General features: G+C 44.0%; 1 protein-coding gene across 1 annotated transcript; it reads left to right on the forward strand.

The window, feature by feature from the left end:
• Positions 1-10,072: 10,072 nt before the first annotated feature.
• Positions 10,073-13,947, forward strand: LOC138667521 (keratin, type I cytoskeletal 14-like). Its single transcript, XM_069755690.1, has 6 exons — positions 10,073-10,223; positions 10,314-10,475; positions 11,195-11,320; positions 11,518-11,738; positions 12,826-12,860; positions 13,421-13,947. The coding sequence occupies exons 1-6, from the start codon at positions 10,074-10,076 to the stop codon at positions 13,477-13,479; spliced, it is 753 nt and encodes a 250-aa protein (XP_069611791.1). The 5' UTR covers position 10,073; the 3' UTR covers positions 13,480-13,947.
• Positions 13,948-22,857: the final 8,910 nt, after the last annotated feature.

The raw sequence follows: 22,857 nt of genomic DNA on the forward strand, positions 1-22,857 counted from the left end.
GATCTCCCTGCTGCTGAAAAGCGTTAAATAGTGCAATGCCTTGGACAAGGTATGAAAAAATTAGATACTTCACAAAAACTTTGTGATCATCATACTGTGAAGAGATTTGTGACTGAAACAGGGCACACACAGAGTTCATGCAGATAAAGGCATAATGAGGAAGGTTTCTGCCAGACAAATTCATGGGATTAAGAGAGCAGCTGCCAAAATACCATTACAAAGCAGCAAACAGTTATTTGCTGCTGGTGCCTCTGGAGTCCCTCGAACCTCAAGGTGTATGATCCTTCAAAGGCTTGCTGTGGTGCATAAACCTACTATTCGGCAACCCCTAAACAGTGTTCATGAGCAGAAATGGTTGCAGTGGGCCCAGACATACATGATGACTAATTTTCAAACAGTCTTGTTTACTGATGAGTGTCGAGCAACCCTGGATGGTCCAGATGAATGGAGTAGTGGATGGTTGGTGAATGTCGCAGCAAGGCTGTGACGTCAGCAAGGAGGTGGAGAAATCATGTTTTGGGCCGGAATCATGGGGAAACAGCTGGTAGGGCCCTTTAATGTTCCTGAAGGTGTGAAAATGATCTCTGTAAAGTAAATAGCGTTTCTGACTGACAACTTTCTTCCATGGTCTAAAAGCAGAAACGTGCCTTCAGGAGCAAAATCATCTTCATGCATGACAATGCCCCATCTCATGCTGCAAAGAATACCTCTGAGTCATTGGCTGCTATGGGCATAAAAGGAGATAAACTCATGGTGTGTCCACCATCTTCCCCTGACCTCAACCCTATAGAAAACCTTTGGAGTATTATCCAGCACAAGATCTATGAAAGTGGGAGGCAGTTCACATCAAAACAGCAGCTCTGGGACGCTATTCTGACTTCATGCAAAGACGTACAAGCAGAAACTCTCCAAAAACTCAAGAATGCAAGAATTGTGAAGGTGATATCAAAGAAGGGGTCCTATGTTAACATGTAACTTGGCCTGTTTGGGTGTTTTGGAGTTAAATAGCTTTTTTGTTCAGTGAATGTGACCTCCTAATGCTGCAAATTCCACAAATGAGCATTTTCAGTTTTTTAAAACATATCAAATGTTTAGAAATTCTACTGTGCCTAATAATTTGGAACAGTGCATTTTGAGGTTTTATTCATTTTGGAGATTATACTGTTATCATTGGGAGGTTTCTTCAATAAAATTCAATGTATAATCTAGCGGGTGGTGACTTTTATTAGACTGACTGTCATTTGCACCGACCATTTAGGAAAATCCGAGAAAAATATCATCTGCATAATAATTTGGAACATAGTGTATTCACTTATGTATTACTAAATTCCCTGTCTAGCCAGTCCTGTATAATGTTATTCACTTAAATACATGTGTAAAAAGAAGTATTTATAGCCTCCACTTTTCTTGTACTAATTAGGCCTTTGATTAGTCGATGGGGTGTCAGTTTCCTCAGACAAGTAGTCCCTCTCTGCATGTTATAAGCAATGCATGAATAAGACTTCAAGATTCTCATTCACTTTGCTAGCAACAGGAAACTCTTCAGGTTTTGGGAGAAATCTTGGCAGAAAAAAACTGTGACAAAAATGGGACAAATCTGCAGAGGGTGGACAGGCCCTTAGGGTCACTTAAACCTACTGACAGGTTTCCTTTGAGGTGTCTGCTACCAAACTCACAGTATAAACTAACAAAACCCACAGCCCAGTATGTCATGTAGCTCCTATAGCTCCTATAAAAATAGCAACTTTAGGCTCCGATTCATCCAGACTGTGACTTTCCCATCATGTGAATGACCTCATGCAGGTCCTGGCAGGTCTGCCAGGGGAGATTAAGTGGACCTTCTCCCACTTGCTCTATGAAGGTAAACATAAAACCAGCCCTTTTTACACAACGTAACCCTCACAACACGTAGTGTGCTGGAGAAAAATGCTCTGGTTTAATATCACTGACGCCGTTAAACGTAGTGACACATTTCTCCCCTCTATCACCTCGCAGTGACTCTGTCAATACTAGATGGTGGCCCGATTCTAACGCATCGGGTATTCTAGAATATGCATGTCCACGTAGAACATTGCACAGCCCACGTAGTATATTGTCCAACCATGTAGTATATTGCCCAGCCACGTTGTATATTGCCCAGCCACGTAGTATATTGCCCAACCACGTACTATATTGCCCAGCTACGTAGTATATTGCCCAGTCACGTAGTATATTGCCCAGTCACATAGTATATTGCCCAGTCACGTAGTATATTGCCCAGTCACGTAGTATATTGCCCAGCCACGTAGTATGTTGCACAGCGACGTAGTATACAGCACAGAGCCACGTAGTATACAGCACACACACGTATTATTATTATTATTATTATTATACATTTTTATAGCGCCATTTATTCCATGGTGCTTTACATGTGAATACGAGGCAAATATAGACAAATACATTAATCATGAGCAGATAACAAGGCACACGGGTACATATGGAGGGAGGACCAAGCCCGCGAGGGCTCACAGTCTGCAGGGGATGGGTGATGAAACACTAGGAGAGGGTAGGGCAGGTTGTGCGGCGGTTCAGTAACTTCAGGATCACTGCAGGCTGTAGGCTTGTCGGAAGAGGTGAGTCTTCAGGTTCTTTTTGAAGGTTTCTATGGTAGGCGAGAGTCTGATGTGTTGGGGTAGAGAGTTCCAGAGTATGGGGGAAGCACGGGAGAAGTCTTGGATGTGGTTGTGGGAAGAAGAGAAGAGAGGGGAGTAGAGAAGGAGGTCTTGAGAGGATCGGAGGTTGCGTGTAGGTAGGTACCGGGTGACCATGTCACAGATGTATGGAGGAGACAGGTTGTGGATGGCTTTGTATGTCATTGTGAGAGTTTTGAACTGGAGTCTTTGGGCGATAGGAAGCCAGTGAAGGACTTGAGACAGGGGAGAGGCTGGGGAATAGCGGGGAGTCAGGTAGATTAGTCGGGCAGCAGAGTGTAGGATTGGAGTGGTGCCAGAGTGCTAGAGGGGAGTCCAGAGAGTAGGAGGTTGCAGTAGTCGAGACGGGAGATGATAAGGGCATGCACTAGCGTTTTTGCGGTGTTGCGGTCAAGGAAAGCACGGATCCGGGAAATATTTTTGAGTTTGAGATGGCAGGCGGAGGCAAGGGCTTGAATATGTGGCTTGAAAGAGAGGGCAGAGTCGATGATCACCCAGAGGCACCGGGCGTGTGGGACTGGGGAAAGTGATCAGCCATTGACATTGATGGATAGGTCTGGTGGAGGGGTAGAGTGAGATGGGGGAAAGATGATGAATTCTGTTTTGTCCATGTTCAGTTGTAGAAAGCGAGCAGAAAAGAAGGCTGAAATAGCAGATAGACAGTGCGGGATTTTGGTAAGTAAGGAGGTGAGGTCAGGTCCGGATAGGTAGATCTGCGTGTCATCAGCGTAGAGATGGTACTGCATACCATGGGATTCTATGAGCTGTCCCAGGCCGAAAGTGTAGATGGAGAAGAGTAGGGGTCCTTGAACAGAGCCTTGAGGAACACCGACTGACAAGGGGCGAAGTGAGGAGGTGTGTGGGAGGGAGACACTGAATGTTCGGTCTGTCAGATATGACATGATCCAGGAAAGGGCCAAGTCTGTGATGCCAAAAGATGAGAGGATTTGTAGCAAAAGGGAGTGGTTCACAGTGTCAAAGGCAGAAGACAGGTCCTGGAGAAGGAGGACAGAGTAGTGTCGCTTGCTCCTGGCAGTTAGTAGGTCATTGGTGACTTTAGTTAGGGCAGTTTCAGTTGAGTGATGGGAACGGAAGCCTGATTGTAACCGATCAAAGAGGGAGCAGGAAGAGAGGTGGGAGGACAGTTCAAGATGGACGTGTTGCTCCAGCAATTTGGAGGCATAAGGGAGAAGAGATATCGGGTGATATCGGGTGATAGCTAGACACAGAGGATGGGTCAAGGGAGGGCTTTATGAGGATGGGTGTGATCTTGGCATGCATGAAGGATGAGGGGAAGACACCTGTTGTGAGTGAGAGGTTGAAGAGGTGTGTTAGGGTTGGGATGAAGACCGTGGAAAGGTTAGGGATGAGGTGGGACGGGAGCAGGTCAAGTGTGCAGGTGGTGAGGTGTGATCTTGACAGGAGGGTGGAGAGCTGATCTTCTGTCATGGTGGAGAAGCTAGTTTTGGAGGAGCAGGGTTGAGCAGCTAAGAGGGGCAGTGGACGCTGTGGGCCAAAGCTTTCTCTGATCGTATCGATCTTCTGTTTAAAGAAAGAGGCGAAGTCTTCAGCAGAAATGAGGGGGGAGGGGGGAGGGGCTGGGGGACGGAGTAGAGAATTGAAAATATACTGCCCAGACACATAGTATATTGGCCAGTCACGTAGTATATTACCCAGCCACGTAGTATATTGCCCAGCCACATATGTAACAGGTTAAAAAAGACTTAAAATAAAAAATAAACATATACTCACCTTTCGAGGGCCCCTTGTAGTTCTGGCGCTTGTATGTGGTGAACGCGGCAGCTTCCGGTCCCAGGGTCGGTATTAGCGCAGGACCTCTGATGATGTCGCGGTCACATGACCGTGACGTCATGGCAGGTCCTTCTCGCATAACATCCTTGCCACCGGAACCTGCCGCTTGCACTGCCGAGGAGAGGACGCGACGTCGGAGGGTGAGAATAACGTTTTAATTATTATTATTTGTAACATTAGATATTTTTACTATTGATGCTGCATACGCAGCATCAATAGTAAAAAGTTGGTCACACAGGGTTAATAGCTGCGTTAATGGAATGCATTACACCGTGGTCCATTAATGCTGGCATTAACCCTGTGTGAGGGCTGACTGGAGGGGAGTATGGAGCGGGCACTGAGTGCAGGGAGGATGGAGCGGCCATTTTGCCACCGGACTGTGCCCGTTGCTGATTGGTCTTGGCTGTTTTGCTGCGACCAATCAGCGACTTGGATTTCCATGACAGACAGAGGCCGCGACCAATGAATATCCGTGACAGACAGACAAACAGAAGGACAAATAGAAAGACGGAAGTGACCCTTAGACAATTATTTAGTAGATATACACTGTATAACAAATTTGTCCCCCAAAATATTGGAAAATTAACTGCAGGTGAATTTAAGCATGCATCTTCAGATAGAACTCAAGATATAATATTATTAGTGAAGACTAATGCTTTTTATTTTGAGCAAATATACTTCCGAGTATACCATATATAAATGGTTACATATGCAGTCCATAGTCATTAGAAGAATATAAAACTCCTGGCTTGAGCCTAACCTATCAAACCTAAAACACCCAAGGAGATATTGTATATTATGATTATGTTTTTGACAGCAAATTGCTTACAAACCATGACAAAACTGCAATATGCAGGATGCTTTGCGAAATTACCCATATGACTAAGTGGTCTCGCGAGACCACTAGGTCTTCTGGGTAATTTCGCAAAGCATCGCTGGGAAAGGAAGATGGCGGCAGGCGCGAGCGCCTCAGCGGACAACGGAGGGTGAGTATAGCAGGTTTTTTGTTTTTTTACTAATTTTAACATTACTTTTTTTTACTATTGATGCCGCATAGGCAGCATCAATAGTAAAAGGTTGGGGACATGCAGGGTTAATAGCGGCGGTAACGGAATGCGTTACCCGTGGCATAACGCGGTCCGTTACCGCTGGCATTAACCCTGTGTTAGCGGTGACTGGACGGGAGTATGGAGCGGGCACCGGGGACACTGACTGCGGGGAGTAAGCAGCGGAGTGCCGGGGACACTGACTGCGGGGAGCGGAGCAACGAGGACACTGACTGCGGGGAGCAGAGCGCCGTGGACACTGACTGCGGGAAGCGGAGCGCCAGGGACACTGACTGCGGGGAGCGGAGCGCCAGGGACACTGACTGCGGGGAGCGGAGCGCCGGGGACACTGACTGCGGGGAGCGGAGCGCCAGGGACTCTGACTGCGGGGAGCGGAGCGCCAGGACACTGACTGCGGGGAGTGGAGCGCCGGGGACACTGACTGCGGGGAGCGGAGCACCGGGGACACTGACTGCAAGGAGCGGAGCGCCGGGGCCCCTGACTGCGGGGAGTATGGAGCGGCCATTTTCTTCCGGACTGTGCCTGTCGCTGATTGGTCGTGGCTGTTTTGCGGCGACCAATCAGCGACTTGGATTTCCATGATAGACAGAGGCCACGACCAATGAATATCCATGACAGACAGACAGTCAGAAGGACAGACGGAAGTACCCCTTAGACAATTCTATAGTAGATGTTCACACTTCCTGGAATATTTGTAATAATGTTATAATAAATACTGACAAAAGTAAAGAAATAGCACAAACCTATTGACAACTGGGTGCTACTATTCACCATGACATTCATTGCTCCTCTCTTCTCTAGTCATTGCCATACTCAACACCCTTTTTTTTAGCTGGCACTGAGTCTTTGATTTCTCCCCATAGTTTTCGCTAAATTGCTGTTGCCCATGAAATTAGACTTTCTGCCTCTAGATAATGAGGTTCATAAGTCAAAATAGTCATGGTGATACAATGAGCTGGTGTGGCTTCCTTTTCTTCATCCCTTCCATACCTTTTGAGGCAATTGCTTCTCAATCCTTCCTTGTTGTCAACAAAATGCAATTCTTTTAGAGTGTGGATCCTTGCAACTCAATAACTAAGAACGTGGAATGACTCCTTCTCTACATGGACCATTTAACATCCATGATGAGCTTCGTCTATGATAAGGACACTCGGTTGCAGAGCATCTCCTTCATTTCTGTGTGTGAGTGACACAGCTCAGTTGCAGAGCATCTCTTATGTTTCTGTGTGCGAGTGACACCGCTCAGTTGCAGAGCATCTGTTCTGTTTCTGTGTGCAAGTGACACAGCTTAGTTGCAGAGCTTCTCCTTCATTTCTGTGTGCGAGTGACACAGCTCTATTGCAAAGCATCTGTTTTGTTTCTGTGTGCGAGGTCAATTCATGTGCTGTTCACACTGAGTGGCGATCAACCCAGTGTGTACGGATAATCGCTCGCCATGTATTCCATCATTACTCACTAGCTGCAGTTTTTCATCTCTGCACAGTGGACCCCGGGTTGCGATTGCACTTTATTATTTATTTTACTAAGTGAAATCTGCCAACCCTAACAGCAAGGGTGTGGCATCCCTTACTTTATAACAATATAACAGCCACGATGGGCTTCCTCCATAATATAGACACTTTTAGTTATTGAAGTACGGTATGTTATGGAAATGTTTAGAATGTTGTCATAAAATAGAAGAAGAATATAGAAAAAGTGAGCTATTCATTTAATTTAAGCCATTACCGATCAGCCTCACAATTACATTATAATAGAGCTTTACTCATGGCTTATAAAAGGTCATGTAATGCATTACCTATAAATGTACAGCTCAGGTGTTGCCACTACTCAGAATTTACCAATACTTTCATCTTTAAATAAACAAGGAGTTTATGTACTTTGTGAGGGTGTGGAAATGGAAGATGCACAGCATCATAAGAAATATGCAGGAATCCCTCCACCTTCCTGAAGCATACTATGTAATACACACCATAAAACACAAGCTCCAGCTGAACAACCTAAGAATCATTATTCAATAAAGTTCCAAACTAAAAAGCTCATAAAGTTATATGTGCAACGCCTCCTGCTCCATATATAAATAGAAAGGCAGCGAGGCAGTATCATACTTCAGTCGTAGACGTAACATATATTCAGTTGTGCTTCTTTTCCGTTTCCAATTCCTTCTCTTCTCTAGTCAACATGAAGCATTCCACCAGCCATGGTTATTCTTCATTTGGTGGCCATAAAGGAAATTGCCACACAGGAGGTAATTCTTCCAAAATGGTCAGCCATGTATCTACATCTCATCATGGAGGATCTCATCATGGACGATCCCATGTGTCTCATCATGGAGGTTCTCATTCATCCCACCTTGGAGGTTCCCATTTCTCCCACCATGGGGGATCACATTTGCTCCATCATGGCAGCTCTCATTTGTCCCACCACTCTGGAGGTTCCCATCATGGAGGCTGTCATTCATCACCTCACTCTGGAGGATCCCATCATGGAAGCTCTCACTTGTCCCACAACATGGGAGGATCCCATTTAGCTCATCATGGAGGATTCCATAAATCTCACCTGCATTCTTCTCATATGTCCCATCTAGGAGGCTCCCATAAAATGCATCATGGCAGCTCCCATATGTCCCATGGAGGCTCCCATCTGTCACATCACGGAGGCTCACATGGTTCAAGCATGTCCCATCATGGAAGCCACCTCAAATCTGTAAGTCACCATAGTGGATCAAGCTGTAAAGCAGTCTCATTTTCCAAGCATGCATCCAGCAGCCATTATGGAGGCCATGGTCATTATGCAAGCTCAGGAGGTCATCGTGGTTGGAAGAATGATGGTCTACTCAGTATTAATGAAAAACAAACCATGCAAATATTAAACGAGCGCTTATCTTCCTACTTGGACAAAGTGAGTGCTCTTGAACAAGAAAATGCCCAATTGGAGCGCAAAATTTGTGAATGGTATGCCAATAATGCCCCCAGCTCACTACCTGACTCCAGCCAGTACTTCAGGACCATCTCTGAACTCCAAAGCCAGGTAAAGTAGCAGATATCTCAAAATGATATTGTCTATATCACCAAATTAAGTAAATTAGAAATACAATATGAAACTAAATTTAGTAATACACATTTGCAAATATAAATGTATCTGATTCTCAATATCCTAACAAAAAACTTAAAATGTTCATGTATTTTACAGATTGCAGGAGCTACCTTGGAAAATGCAAGGATCATATTGCAGATTGACAATGCTAGATTAGCTGCTGATGATTTCCGTGACAAGTATGTAACCTGATATTTATTTCTATTTAATAAGCACTCAAAGAAAAATGTAATACATGATTTATACTGCAGGATCTTCTGATCTGTTTGCTGGTAAGTAAAATATGTGTAAACTGATAAAAAAAAGGGAAAAAGAAGTTCAGTAATTTAAAGGTTTGGGATGTTGGAATGCATTTAAAGAGGTTAACATATGTCCTGTCAGGGTATATAAATGCTATACAGCACTTTCCCCAGCAGACTATTGGTCTGATAGAATATGGGCTATTTATGTATGACTGACCAGAATATCTGCTAGATGTGATTAGTTGTTTGTCGCAGTTTGATGGCGCTGTATGTGCAGAAATCAGCTGATTGCTTCCATTGCTGTATAAATTGAGTACAGAACAAAGTACACACAAATTTATCAATACCAAGTTCAAAAATAAAGCTAAAGAGAAACGTAATAAAATTTAAAATAGTGATGCGTGGAGTGACATATCTCAACATAGTATCTCTTTCTCAAATTATCTTTTGTGTGGCTTGCTTTACACCAATAGTTTGAGCACAAAAATGGAGCATGCATTGATAAATTTGGCACATTGTACTAACCTAATAAGTACTGTAACTTTTCAAGTCAATTTTTCAAGCTACTAATTTTTAACACAATTTAACAGTATTTGGGCACATTTGCCTTTCTAAATCTACTTCACTATATTTTCGTTATAAAGAATTTTATAACTTGAATACCATCATTCACAGGACTAATATATGGACATGGACCTCCCCCAAACACAAATTTTAAGATATGATAATAATAGGATCTTTGAGTCTTATTTTCCTGATTGATATGTTTTTTGCTTAGCAAAAAGCCTAAGAGGTTGCAAAAATAGTAAAATTATGAAGATCTTTCCCTCATGTGTACATTGAGTGAATCTTGTGCATTTACCTCTGGTAATACTGGGCCACCTGGGAAGGAGCTCTACTACTCTCCCTATAGTCCTTGGCCGGATCTATAAAGTTTATTTTGCTAAAACACCAACCAATGTAGCCAGGCTCTGATTCATATTGCCCATATGGTTTGGACAGGATGAATCAGTTAACAAGTTCCCTCTAAGCCCTGCACTATTCCCAACACAATTTATTAGTCTTGGCTGGGGTGTTGTCGCTTGACATGTTGAAGATTCACTATGATGAACACCTTGTTCTATTTACTTTAGCAAAAGTATATCTGCTGTGTGCTTTCCAGGTATGAGATGGAGCTCAGCATGCGTAATAATGCTGAAGCAGATGTGAATGCCCTACGTAGGGTCCTGGAAGGACTTAACAGAGAGATATGTGATCTTCAGATGCAAGTTCAAAACCTTCAAGAAGAATTACAGGAAATGAAAAGAAATCATGAAGAGGTATCATGCATATATTGCCTCTATTAAATTGGTTGATGGACTGAGCAGAATTTTAGAACCTTGTATAACTTTATCTATCTTGTACCATAGGAAGTAAACTGTCTTCGTGCACAACTGGGAGCCCGAATTAATGTTGAAATGAATGCTGCTCCATCTATTGACTTAAACAGAGCCCTGTCTGAAATCCGAGATGAATATGAGAATCTGATGGACAGAAACCTGAGAGATGCAGAGAACATGTTCAGACAAAGGGTAATGTTCTTTCAAGATTTTTAAAGGATGGTCTGGGCAGTGAGAATTGATTAAACGAGCCATGTAGCTTCCAGGGTACAAAAACATGATCTTGAAGGGCTCTTCCTATCTTAAACATTTACAACATACCCATCTGTAAATCCCACACCTAACTTCAGAATCATCATTTCTGATACCCAACCCATGGCTGCTGTGAATACAGAAATGGGTGCTTATGTCAAGCACCAATGTTAACCCAGTGGAGATTCATATTGACATACCTACTATGGTCTGACTTGGAGAAAATGATACGTGTGAACATAAGAACATTGGTTATTTGTGATATTTTTCACTTACAGTCTTCACTTGCTGTCAAATGACAAGGTCCTCAAGGTATAAAATACAAAATGAAGACAATAAAATCAAAATACACTAACAAAATATGATTACGTTGCTCATGCAGTAAGTCATATTCAAGAATCATGGGTCCTCAACTCCTTGTTCTTCAAGACTAGTGTCTTGATGAATTTGTTAGCTATGTCTCTTTCATCCACTTTTCAAAATGTTGGCAGACCTGGCCAGTACTGGTATAAAAATGCTAAAAGTAGAAATGAAAAAAAAAATTATGTCATTTCAACAGGTTTAAGACAGAGCTCTGGAGAAAAACATATCATATGTCTAATGATTCTGCCCATTATTGTATAGTAAATTTAGAATTCATGCTGTTTTTGTATCTACAGAGTGAAGAGCTGAATCGTCAAGTAGCTTCAGGTTCAGAACAACTTCAGTCTGTTCAAACTGAGGTTATTGAATTGAAGCGCACTGTCCAGACCTTGGAGATTGAACTGCAGAGCCAACTGAGCATGGTGAGAAAGACTTGTAGATTTCTTGAGTTCAATATTTTAACCCCTACCTCATGCTGTCTACAGATTACCTAGCAAAAACCTGCTGACAGATTTGCTTTAAATTGAGTTTATCTCGTGAATCCACAATGAATCAGATAGACATTTTAGAACTTCTTCATAACAATTTTTCATGTCTTGTATTGTGCTTTTACAATCAGACATCAGCCCTGGAAAGCACATTGGCAGAGACCCAAGCTACCTATGGCTCCCAAATTAGCCAGTTACAAGCAATGATCAACAGCGTGGAGTCTCAGTTGGGACAAATCAGGTCTGATCTAGAACGTCAGAACTATGAGTACAAAATCCTAATGGATCAGAAGACGCACCTGGAAATGGAGATCGCCACTTACAAACGCCTCCTGGATGGGCATGATATTCAGTATGTATATCATTAGTTGACACAAATGTTGTTCAGTTTAGAAAAGAAAAAGTTACTTTACTTTGTTGTGTCAGTTCAAAGCTATTCAAAAAGAGTGTTCTCTTGAACAATCTTTTTATTGGTAACAATAAAATGATCACAGAGTGTCCTGCTGCGTAGAAACAATTTCTATAGGGAAACCTCACAAGTAGTAAATTTTTGTACAGCACCACTACAGGAGCAATTAAGTATTATACACCTTATTGACCTTTCATTATTTCTTTTGAAAGGCTCTTGGTTGTACTGTTCAGCTCTATTCAAGCTTATGGGCTGAGTTGGATGACCAGACACAGCCAAGAAACAAGGTGCTGTTACTGGAAAATATGTGGCCATTTTTCCTAATTTCTTATAATAATTTCCACTACTATGACAATTTCAGACACCAGAGCATTAATTGGTGCTCTAGTGGTTATCTGTACCTTCAGGGGTACTGTTTCTTATGGAGACTGTCAACTGTCACAGGGAGTCTTATAATAGAGGCAATACTCCCTGAGAAAAAAGTATTCAAATCAGCTTTTATCTAGAAGGAACAAAACTGTCCATTTTGTTCCAAGTAATTCTTAAAGATTAGACAATAATTTACAGGATAGCTAAATCCAGTAGATGGAAATCGAGAGACTGTTTTCTTCCTTCTGGAGAAGATGTTATATACATAGTTTTTTCCATTTTGGACTTTTAGACTTCTTACTCCAGCTGGGGTCTCTGAAAGGAGACCATGGAGCTATGCCACAGTCCTGCCCTAGAATCAACGAGTACCAGAATGACTAACGATGAGGGGCAACACCCTAAACAAATTTTCTATTGATTGGTGCCATTTCTTTTTGGATGAGATTCTGGCTCAGGTGATGTTCCCAGTAATGATTTGTCAAATGGTTGGGCACTGACTTCTGAGGTCCAATGGCACTAGAGACAGTTTCCTTTCTTCTTGAGAGGAGCAAATATTGCATACTAGGTATCTTTTGCTTGATATTCATTGTAAGCTTTTAGAACTTTAGTACATAACTTACTGACTAATATAACTAAATTAATGTTCTCATTTAATTTTTAGCGTTTCAGAACATCACATGTCAAGTGGACAGCATGGTAAGTTCATCAATTGATTATTCTACACTGAGAAATCTACCACATAAATTACCTCCATCAGCATAACGTGACACATTGCATGTCTATGGCCAGCTTTAAGAGACAAGACTCTTGGTTACTAGGATAGGTAGTAATCTAAACTGACAGATGCATCCTTTAGAGCAGAATTGGCATAACACAGGACAAATTCTGCAATGATGCAATATGGCATAAATCAAAAAATGTTTAGTCACTTTGAGGGGTTATCACAGGAATATAGTTTATTACTTATCCACAGAAAAGGATACCACCACTGTCACTTCTACCAATCATAAGAAATAGGGTCATTTGTCCCCTGTGTGAATGGAGAAGTGGAGTCTCAATTAGTTATAAATAATAAGTGGTAAGTAAGGCTCAGTTTGAATATGACACTCCGGACACCCATTCTCTCGACCCCAAGTCATCATCTATTGATTATCAATATTCAGAATAAAAATAGCATCATTATCTTCTATTCATCAAATAACCATGTCAATATATCTAACAGAATAATCCTACATTCAAGTGTTTTCTTTCTTTAGGATCTCACCACAAAATTGTCCATCATACCACTGAGCATTGCCACGAACCCAAATGCTAATTGTTTGCAACCCACACTGGAGAAATGTGAAGACCAAGCATAAAACATGGAAAATGATGTTAAATAAATATAATTCTTTATCATTTAAATATATTCTCTTTTTATTAGTCACTGGAGGTATTAAGCAAGTGATCCTTGGTTTAATGGTTTGTGGGGAAAACATTTGTTAATATACTGTTAATTCCTATAGTTGTGTTCTGCTGGTTTTAATTATGAGAAGGAGCATTATATTTTATATGTGACTGCTTACATAGAATACCCTTCTTGAGCTGAGGGGGTGAGGTAATGAGTGTATGGTTTATGTCATCCAGTTGAAAAACCTACAATACTCAACTCTCGGTTTAGGTTCTACCCTAATACTACACTATAAAGCCCTACAAATATTGTCCTTTACCAACAAAGGGACATCTATTTATACATTATGTGATAAATTGTAGACATTTATGTAATAATAATTAACCAAAAGCTCAGCAGTAGTGTTGAGCGATACCGTCCGATACTTGAAAGTATCGGTATCGGATAGTATCGGCCGATACCCGAAAAATATCGGATATCGCCGATACCGATATCCGATACCAATACAAGTCAATGGGACATCAAGTATCGGAAGGTATCCTCATGGATCCCAGGGTCTGAAGGAGAGGAAACTCTCCTTCAGGCCCTGGGATCCATATTAAAGTGTAAAATAAAGAATTAAAATAAAAAATATTGTTATATTCACCTCTCCGGCGGCCCCTGGACATCAGCGGGAGGATCCGGCGTCCGGCACGGCTTCTTTCTTCAAAATGCGCGCCTTCAGGACCTGTGGAATGACGTCCCGGCTTCTGATTGGTCGCGTGCCGCCCATGTGACCGCCACGCGACCAATCAGAAGCCGCGACGTCATTCCTCAGGTCCTAGAAGGCGCTCATTCTAGGACTTTAGCTGAGGAATGACGTCGCGGCTTCTGATTGGTCGCGTGGCGGTCACATGGGCGGCACGCGACCAATCAGAAGCCGGGACGTCATTCCACAGGTCCTGAAGGCGCGCATTTTGAAGAAAGAAGCCGTGCCGGACGCCGGATCCTCCCGCTGATGTCCAGGGGCCGCCGGAGAGGTGAATATAACAATATTTTTTATTTTAATTCTTTATTTTACACTTCCGATACCGATACCCGATATCACAAAAATATCGGATCTCGGTATCGGAATTCCGATACCGCAAGTATCGGCCGATACCCGATACTTGCGGTATCGGAATGCTCAACACTACTCAGCAGATACTTTTCTTCCCCTGAGAAACTGTGATGTAACCCACTTTTGAAAAACCATAACTTTGTGATCCCAGAGATCCAAAAGATCTAGAATGGTCTCTTTCATGAGATCTGCTGGGCATGCATATCACAAATAATGATGGCTCTAGGACTGTATGGTCATCCTTTAGTTATATTCTAACTGTATATTATTAAAATAAACTTTATCTCTGACAATGCAAGAATTTGATGTGTCTGTATATCTATGGTTTTAGTATTAGCGACCTCAGGAAATAACTTTCCCACAGTTGGGTTTATCATAGAAATATTGTAAAATTAGAATTAAAGTTGTTTTCCAACAAAGTACATTTTAATCAGTACATCTTGGAATAATAAGTTCCACAATCGGATGTGCTAAAAAATAGTTCCTGTGCTGAAATAATCTTATAATTGCGTTCGTGCAATGTAATGTGTAACAGCTGTGTCCTATGCGGAGCTGCTCAAGTTTTTTTCCTGTTGTACCTGAGGTCTGGACATTGCTTTGTGAGACAGGCTGATCCCTTCCACAACTTTCCCATTTTTATTCTAAGGATGTTCTGCCGGTCGCCAAGATCACCATGAATGCCATTATGCCTCTGGAGGCCAAACCAGATAGAAAACTGGAGTCATGAACAGCATCGCAACCTGCTGTGTCATATACCTGAACTTACTTCAAAATTGTGACACAGATTCTAGTGAGAGACTGCAACAGAACAGTGAGCAGAAGGGTTGAGCGACCTTGACTTTTTTAGAGTCGAGTTGGGTTTCGCAAAACCCGACTATCTCAAAAGTCGGGTCGAGTGAAATCGGCCGATTATGTCGTAAAATCGGGATCGACCGAAACACGAAACCCAATGCAAGTCAATGGGGCAGCATAGTCGGCAGTGAGTGGGGGCCAGGAAAACACCTAGAGTGCCCATTTTAATGGCAAAACCATCCATTCTTCTTAATGAAGCTTGTCAATCTTAATTTCCCTTAAAATAATAGTTAGGCATTGGAAATTGGGGTTCATTTGGCGAAAGTTGTTGGGGGTAGGGCTGGTTCAAGTATTTTGTGGGCCAAGGAAATCTGGACCATGTCAGGGCAATGGAGCAGGGCGAGGTAAGTATTTCAACTTTGCAAGTGCTGTGATCCTGAGCAAGCAGGGGGGGCCCACTGTTTGGCATTGGCACTGGCACAGGGCCCCTCAAAGTACAGCGGTGTGTTTGCACGGCGGGGGCGCCTCCCACCGGCAGCGACACTTTTGCGTACTATGAGGTGCCCTGTGCCAGTGACGTCGCCAAAGAGTATTCCCCCCACACACACCTGATGAAGGAATCTGCACTTTCATCTGCACCTTCCTCTTTGTCCCCGTGTAAGGTGGTATGGTATGCGGGAAGGGGAACCTGACTTTCAGCAGGGTCACATTCTGGCTGTGTAGCGTGCACGGGGAATGTAGCGTTCTGGGTCAATGTACCAGCAGACTCATCTATCACTGGCTGGACAATGGGCAGGATGAGGAGGAAACACAGATATAGGCCCAAATAATAAAGTGGGCTAAATGCAGTTCAAAATTGGTAACAGAACTAACCAGGGGGCATTGCTTTGTTCAGTGGAGTACAACTGTAATGAGAGGCTGACACAGTGAGTAGGCCCAAATCAGTAAGTAGGCTAAATGCAGTTCAAAATTGGTAACAGAAGTAAACAGGCGGCACTGGTTTGTTCAGTGGAGGAGAACATCAAGGAGCGGCAGACACCGTTAGTAGGGCCAACAAAACAAGTAGGCCAAATGCAGTGTTATATTAAAAACAATTTAACAAGAGCCTGAAGATAGAATTTAGGGAGAGGCAACCTGGAGAACACCTTGGAGTGGCAGACACTGGTAGTAGGCCCCAACCCAAGTACTAGCCCCACTGCAGTTTGATTAAAAAACTATTTAACAAGAGCCTGAAGATCGAAGCTCAGGAAAGGCAACCAGGAGAACACCTTGGAGCGGCAGACACTGGTAGTAGGCCCCAACCCTAGTACTAGCCCCACTGCAGTTTGATTAAAAAACTATTTAACAAGAGCCTGAAGATCGAAGCTCAGGAAAGGCAACCAGGAGAACACCTTGGAGCGGCAGACACTGGTAGTAGGCCCCAACCCTAGTACTAGCCCCACTGCAGTTTGATTAAAAAACTATTTAACAAGAGCCTGAAGATCAAAGCTCAGGAAAGGCAACCAGTAGAACACCTTGGAGCGGCAGACACTGGTAGTAGGCCCCAACCCTAGTACTAGCCCCACTGCAGTTTGATTAAAAAACTATTTAACAAGAGCCTGAAGATTGAAGCTCAGGAAAGGCAACCAGGAGAACACCTTGTAGCGGCAGACACTGGTAGTAGGCCCCAACCCTAGTACTAGCCCCACTGCAGTTTGATTAAAAAACTATTTAACAAGAGCCTGAAGATTGAAGCTCAGGAAAGGCAACCAGGAGAACACCTTGGAGCGGCAGACACGGGTAGTAGGCCCCAACCCTAGTACTAGCCCCACTGCAGTTTGATTAAAAAACTATTTAACAAGAGTCTGAAGATCGAAGCTCAGGAAAGGCAACCAGGAGAACACATTGGAGCGGAAGACACTGGTAGTAGGCCCCAACCCTAGTACTAGCCCCACTGCAGTTTGATTAAAAAACTATTTAACAAGAGCCTGAAGATCGAAGCTCAGGAAAGGCAACCAGGAGAACACCTTGGAGCGGCAGACACTGGTAGTAGGCCCCAACCCTAGTACTAGCCCCACTGCAGTTTGATTAAAAAATTATTTAACAAGAGCCTGAAGATCGAAGCTCAGGAAAGGCAACCAGTAGAACACCTTGGAGCGGCAGACACTGGTAGTAGGCCCCAACCCTAGTACTAGCCCCACTGCAGTTTGATTAAAAAACTATTTAACAAGAGCCTGAAGATCGAAGCTCAGGAAAGGCAACCAGGAGAACACCTTGGAGCGGCAGACACTGGTAGTAGGCCCCAACCCTAGTACTAGCCCCACTGCAGTTTGATTAAAAAACTATTTAACAAGAGCCTGAAGATTGAAGCTCAGGAAAGGCAACCAGGAGAACACCTTGGAGCGGCAGACACGGGTAGTAGGCCCCAACCCTAGTACTAGCCCCACTGCAGTTTGATTAAAAAACTATTTAACAAGAGTCTGAAGATCGAAGCTCAGGAAAGGCAACCAGGAGAACACATTGGAGCGGAAGACACTGGTAGTAGGCCCCAACCCTAGTACTAGCCCCACTGCAGTTTGATTAAAAAACTATTTAACAAGAGCCTGAAGATCGAAGCTCAGGAAAGGCTACCAGGAGAACACCTTGGAGCGGCAGACACCGTTAGTAGGCCCTACCGAAATAGTAGCCCCAATGCACTTTTCAAATTCCTATAGGCTGAAATCCAGACAATTGACGCTCAGCTTTTTTCAGAGGAGGACAGCTGTATTGAGTGGCGCAGACAGACACAGGTAGTAGGCCTTAAACAAAAAATTGCGCTCAATGCAGTTTAAAAAAGGTTACAGGGGTACACAGGCAGCATTGGTGTGGTCAGCGGAGGACAATTTGAATTAGGGACTGCAGACAGACTTAGTAGGCTGTCCCCTGTGGACCATGCATCCACCACATTAACCCAGTGTGCCGTAATGGACACGTAACCTTCCGTGGACATGTCTACTGGTCCATGCGTCTGTTGTCAGGTGCACCTTTCTACTCTTAGATTGCCTGAGTGCATGGACAATGCGGACTTTTACATGCTGGTGGAGGGCTGGGATGGCTTTTCTCACAAAAGAAGTGACGACTGGGTAGCTCGTACCGTGGTACAGCGTAGTCCATCTGGGCTTTATAAATATAAAATAAAGAAAAAAAGGATGCTCTATGCACTTTCAACTAGGTTCCAGGGGTACACAGCCAGCATTGGTCTGGTCAGTGGAGGACTATTGGAAGGAGGGACCGCAGACAGACTTAGTAGGCCTAACATAACAAAAGTAGGCTGTAGGCACTTTAAAATAGGTTCCAGGGGTACACGGGCAGCAGTGGTGTGGTCAGTGGAGGACAATTTCAATTATGGAAAGCAGACAGACTTAGTAGGCCTACAATTAAAAAAAGGATGCTCTATGCAATTTAAAATAGGTTCCAGGAGTACACAGCCAGCATTGGTCTGGTCAGTGGAGGACTATTGGAAGGAGGGACCGCAGACAGACTTAGTAGGCCTAACATAACAAAAGTAGGCTGTAGGCACTTTAAAATATGTTCCAGGGGTACACGGGCAGCAGTGGTGTGGTCAGTGGAGGACAATTTCAATTATGGACCGCAGACAGACTTAGTAGGCCTAACATAACAAAAGTAGGCTCTATGCACTTGGAATTATCTTGCAGGGGTACACAGGCAGCATTGGTGTTGTCAGCGGAGGCCGATTGTAAGGAGTGTCTGACAGTTAGTACTCCCAAAAAATAAATAGATGTTAATGTCTCGTAATACAACAAAACCCAAAAACAAAAGGGTAGCATACTTAGGTACAGGGGTGGGCTCCTCTGCTGAGTTTCAGACCTAGTAATTTGGCGCTAAGTATTTACTGGTGTTAATATAGGACACTGCCCCTGACTATTTTAAGTTGCATCATACATGTCAACACATTGGTATTGTCAGTGCCAGGCATTGAAGGATGTCAGCGCATAGACTAAACATTGGTGGAGCTGTGAGAGATAATTTTGCAAATCGTAGAGCACTGTTTGAGCTGGGGGGGGGAACTGTCTTGTGGCCGGCGGTACAGGCCCAGGGCCCCTCATGTTACAATGGTGTGTCTGACGTTGGTTGTGTAGTAAATAACTTGGCACTCAACTTAGTGGATAGTGATGATAAAGAAAATCAAAATTTTATTACTTTGAGTAGCAGTCCAGCAAAATAAACGTTTCGGTCAAACATTAAGACCTTCTTCAGTAAACTGCATAAATATGTGACAGAACATGACAATTACAATGTCGAAAAAATAAATAAATTATAACAAAAGAGTAAATCTCATAGTCTAGATATGTGGACTGGACTGCTACTCAAAGTAATAATATTTTGATTTTCTTTATCATCACTATCCACTAAGTTGAGTGCCAAGTTATTTACTACATGATTACTGGTGTGGGAAACCTCTCTTGAGCACCGACACAGCTGTGCCACGATATACTTCACTATTGACATTGGTTGTGCACCACCACCACCAGAGACACTTTATTGTACTATGAGGGACCCAGTAGCAGTGCCATCGACCAAAAGCGTGCACACCCACCTCTTCAGACAAACGGCACTCTCACGGGTGCTTTTGCCAAATGGCGAGACCACGGCCCCGTGGGGGGAGTTTGCCCATTTAGGGAGGTGTAAACATGTCGTATGCTGGACAAACAGCTGCTGCAAATTACCAGATTAGAAAACTCAGTCAGACCAGTCCACAAGCAAGACCTTTTAAAAGGAAAGCTAGGTGTAAGCCGGGAAAGGTGGGACAAAATAAATCGAAATCCAGGAGTGGTTCATTTTAATGAAGGTTAGATCATCAACATTTTGGGTAGCCAGACGAGTCCTTTTTTTCGGTTAATATTGAACCAGCAGCACTGAATACTCTTTCTGATAGCACACTAGCTGCTGGGCAAGCAAGCTCCTGCAATGCATATTCTGCCAATTCCGGCCAGGTGTCTAATTTGGATGCCCAGTAATCAAATGGGAATGACGGTTGAGGGAGAACATCGATAAGGGATGAAAAATAGTTAGTAACCATACTGGACAAATGTTGTCTCCTGTCACTTTGAATTGATGCTGCAGTACCTGTCCTGTCTGCGGTCATTGCAAAATCACTCCACAACCTGGTCAGAAAACCCCTCTGTCCAATGCCACTTCTGATTTGTGCACCTCTAACGCCTCTGGCCTGCTGCCCCCTGCAGCTCGTGTGAGAACCATCACCGGCGCTGTGTGCTGGGAATGCCTGAATCAAACGGTCAACAAGAGTTGATTGTTTGGTTGCTAATATTTGTTCCAGGTTCTCATGTGGCATAATATTTTGCAATTTGCCTTTATAGCGAGGATCAAGGAGGCAGGCCAACCAGTAATCGTCATTGGTCATCATTTTAATAATGCGTGGGTCCCTTTTGAGGATACGTAAGGCATAATCCACCATGTGGGCCAAAGTTCCAGTTGTCAAATCTGCGGTTGTGCTGGGTCGAGGGGCAGTTACAGGCAAATCTACGTCACTTGTGTCCCTCAAAAAACCAGAACCCGGCCTTGCCACGCCACCAATTTCCATTGGCCCCGGAGAAGCTTCCTCATTAAAAAAATACTCATCCCCATCATCCTCCTCGTCCTCCTCCTCCTGTTCGCCCGCTACCTCGTCCTGTACACTGCCCTGACCAGACAATGGCTGACTGTCATCAAGGCTTTCCTCTTCCTCTGCTGCAGACGCCTGCTCCTTTATGTGCGTCAAACTTTGCATCAGCAGACGCATTAAGGGGATGCTCATGCTTATTATGGCGTTGTCTGCACTAACCAGCCGTGTGCATTTCTCAAAACACTGAAGGACTTGACACATGTCTTGTACCTTCGACCACTGCACACCTGACAACTCCATGTCTGCTGTTGTGAATTCCGCTCTTGGGCTCCCTCAGGTGGTTGTAAGTGGCACTTTTGGGAGTTCTGCTCTTGGGCTCCCTCCGGTGGTTTTGAGTGGAATGGCTGCTCCTTGGATTTAGCAGCCTGCAGCTGCTTCCACTGATTGTCTTTCTGCTCGGCTATTTATGCCTGGCTCTTCCCTTCAGCCAGTGCCACTTGTCAACGGTTCATGGTTAGATTCACATCTCTTTTGGATTTCCCTGATATCCTGACCAGTTCAGCAAAGATACGTCATTTCTTTGCTCTTTTCTGTCCACATGTTGTGGACTTATTCGTTCTGTGCATTCTATGTTTTGTCCAGCTTGTCAGTATGGATTAATTCAGTTAAGCTGGAAGCTCTGGGAAGCAGATTTACCCTCCACACCTTTAGTCAGGTGTGGAGATTTTTGTAAACTCTGTGTGGATTTTTGTAGTTTTTAATACTGACCGCAACAGTATTCCGTCCTGTCTTATCTATCTAGCTAGACTGGCCTCCTGTGCTACATCCTGGTTTCATTCTACGTATGTCTTTTCCCTCTCCACTCACAGTCATTACTTGTGGGGGGCTATCTATCCTTTGGTGATTTTCTCTTAGGCAAGATAGTTTTCCTGTTTCAATCTTTAGGGGGAGTTAGTTCTCAGGCTGTGACGAGGTGCCTAGGGAGTGACAGGAGCATCCCACGGCTACTTCTAGTGTTGTGTTGATCTTAGGGACTGCGGTCAGTACAGGTACCACCTCCTTCAGAGCTCGTCCCATGTTGCTCCTAAACCACCAGTTCATAACAGTCTGCCATCCAACTGCCTGCCCGTGTATGTGTATCCTCCCACAAATACATAACAGCACGCCTCTGTTCGCACAGTCTCTGAAGCATGTGCAGTGTTGAGTTCCACCTTGTTGCAAGGTCGATGATTAGGCGATGCTGGGGAAGGTTCAAAGACCGCTGATAGTTCTGCATACGGCTGGAGTGTACGGGCGAACGGCGGATATGCGAGCAAAGTCTGCGCACTTTGAGGAGCAGGTCGGATAACCCCGGATAACTTTTCAGGAAGCACTGCACCACCAGATTTAAGGTGTGAGCCAGGCAAGGAATGTGTTTCAGTTGGGAAAGGGAGATGGCAGCCATGAAATCCCTTCCGTTATCACTCACTACCTTGCCTGCCTCAAGATGTACAGTGCCCAGCCATGACTGAGTTTCGTTCTGCAAGAACTCGGACAGAACTTCTGCGGTGTGTCTGTTGTCGCCCAAACACTTCATTGCCAATACAGCCTGCTGACGCTTGCCAGTAGCTGCCCCATAATGGGCACCTGGTGTGCAACAGTGGCAGCTGCGGATGGAGTGGTTGTGCGACTGCAGTCTGTGGACGAGCTCTCGCTTCTGCAGGAGGATGAGGAGGAGGAGGGGGGGCGAACGGCTACAGCCAACTGTTTCCTGGACCGTGGGCTAGGCAGAACTGTCCCAATATTGCTGTCCCCTGTGGACCCTGCATCC

This window comes from Ranitomeya imitator, chromosome 2 (genome assembly GCF_032444005.1).
Source record: "Ranitomeya imitator isolate aRanImi1 chromosome 2, aRanImi1.pri, whole genome shotgun sequence".
In the NCBI taxonomy this organism is placed as follows: Eukaryota; Metazoa; Chordata; class Amphibia; order Anura; family Dendrobatidae; genus Ranitomeya; species Ranitomeya imitator.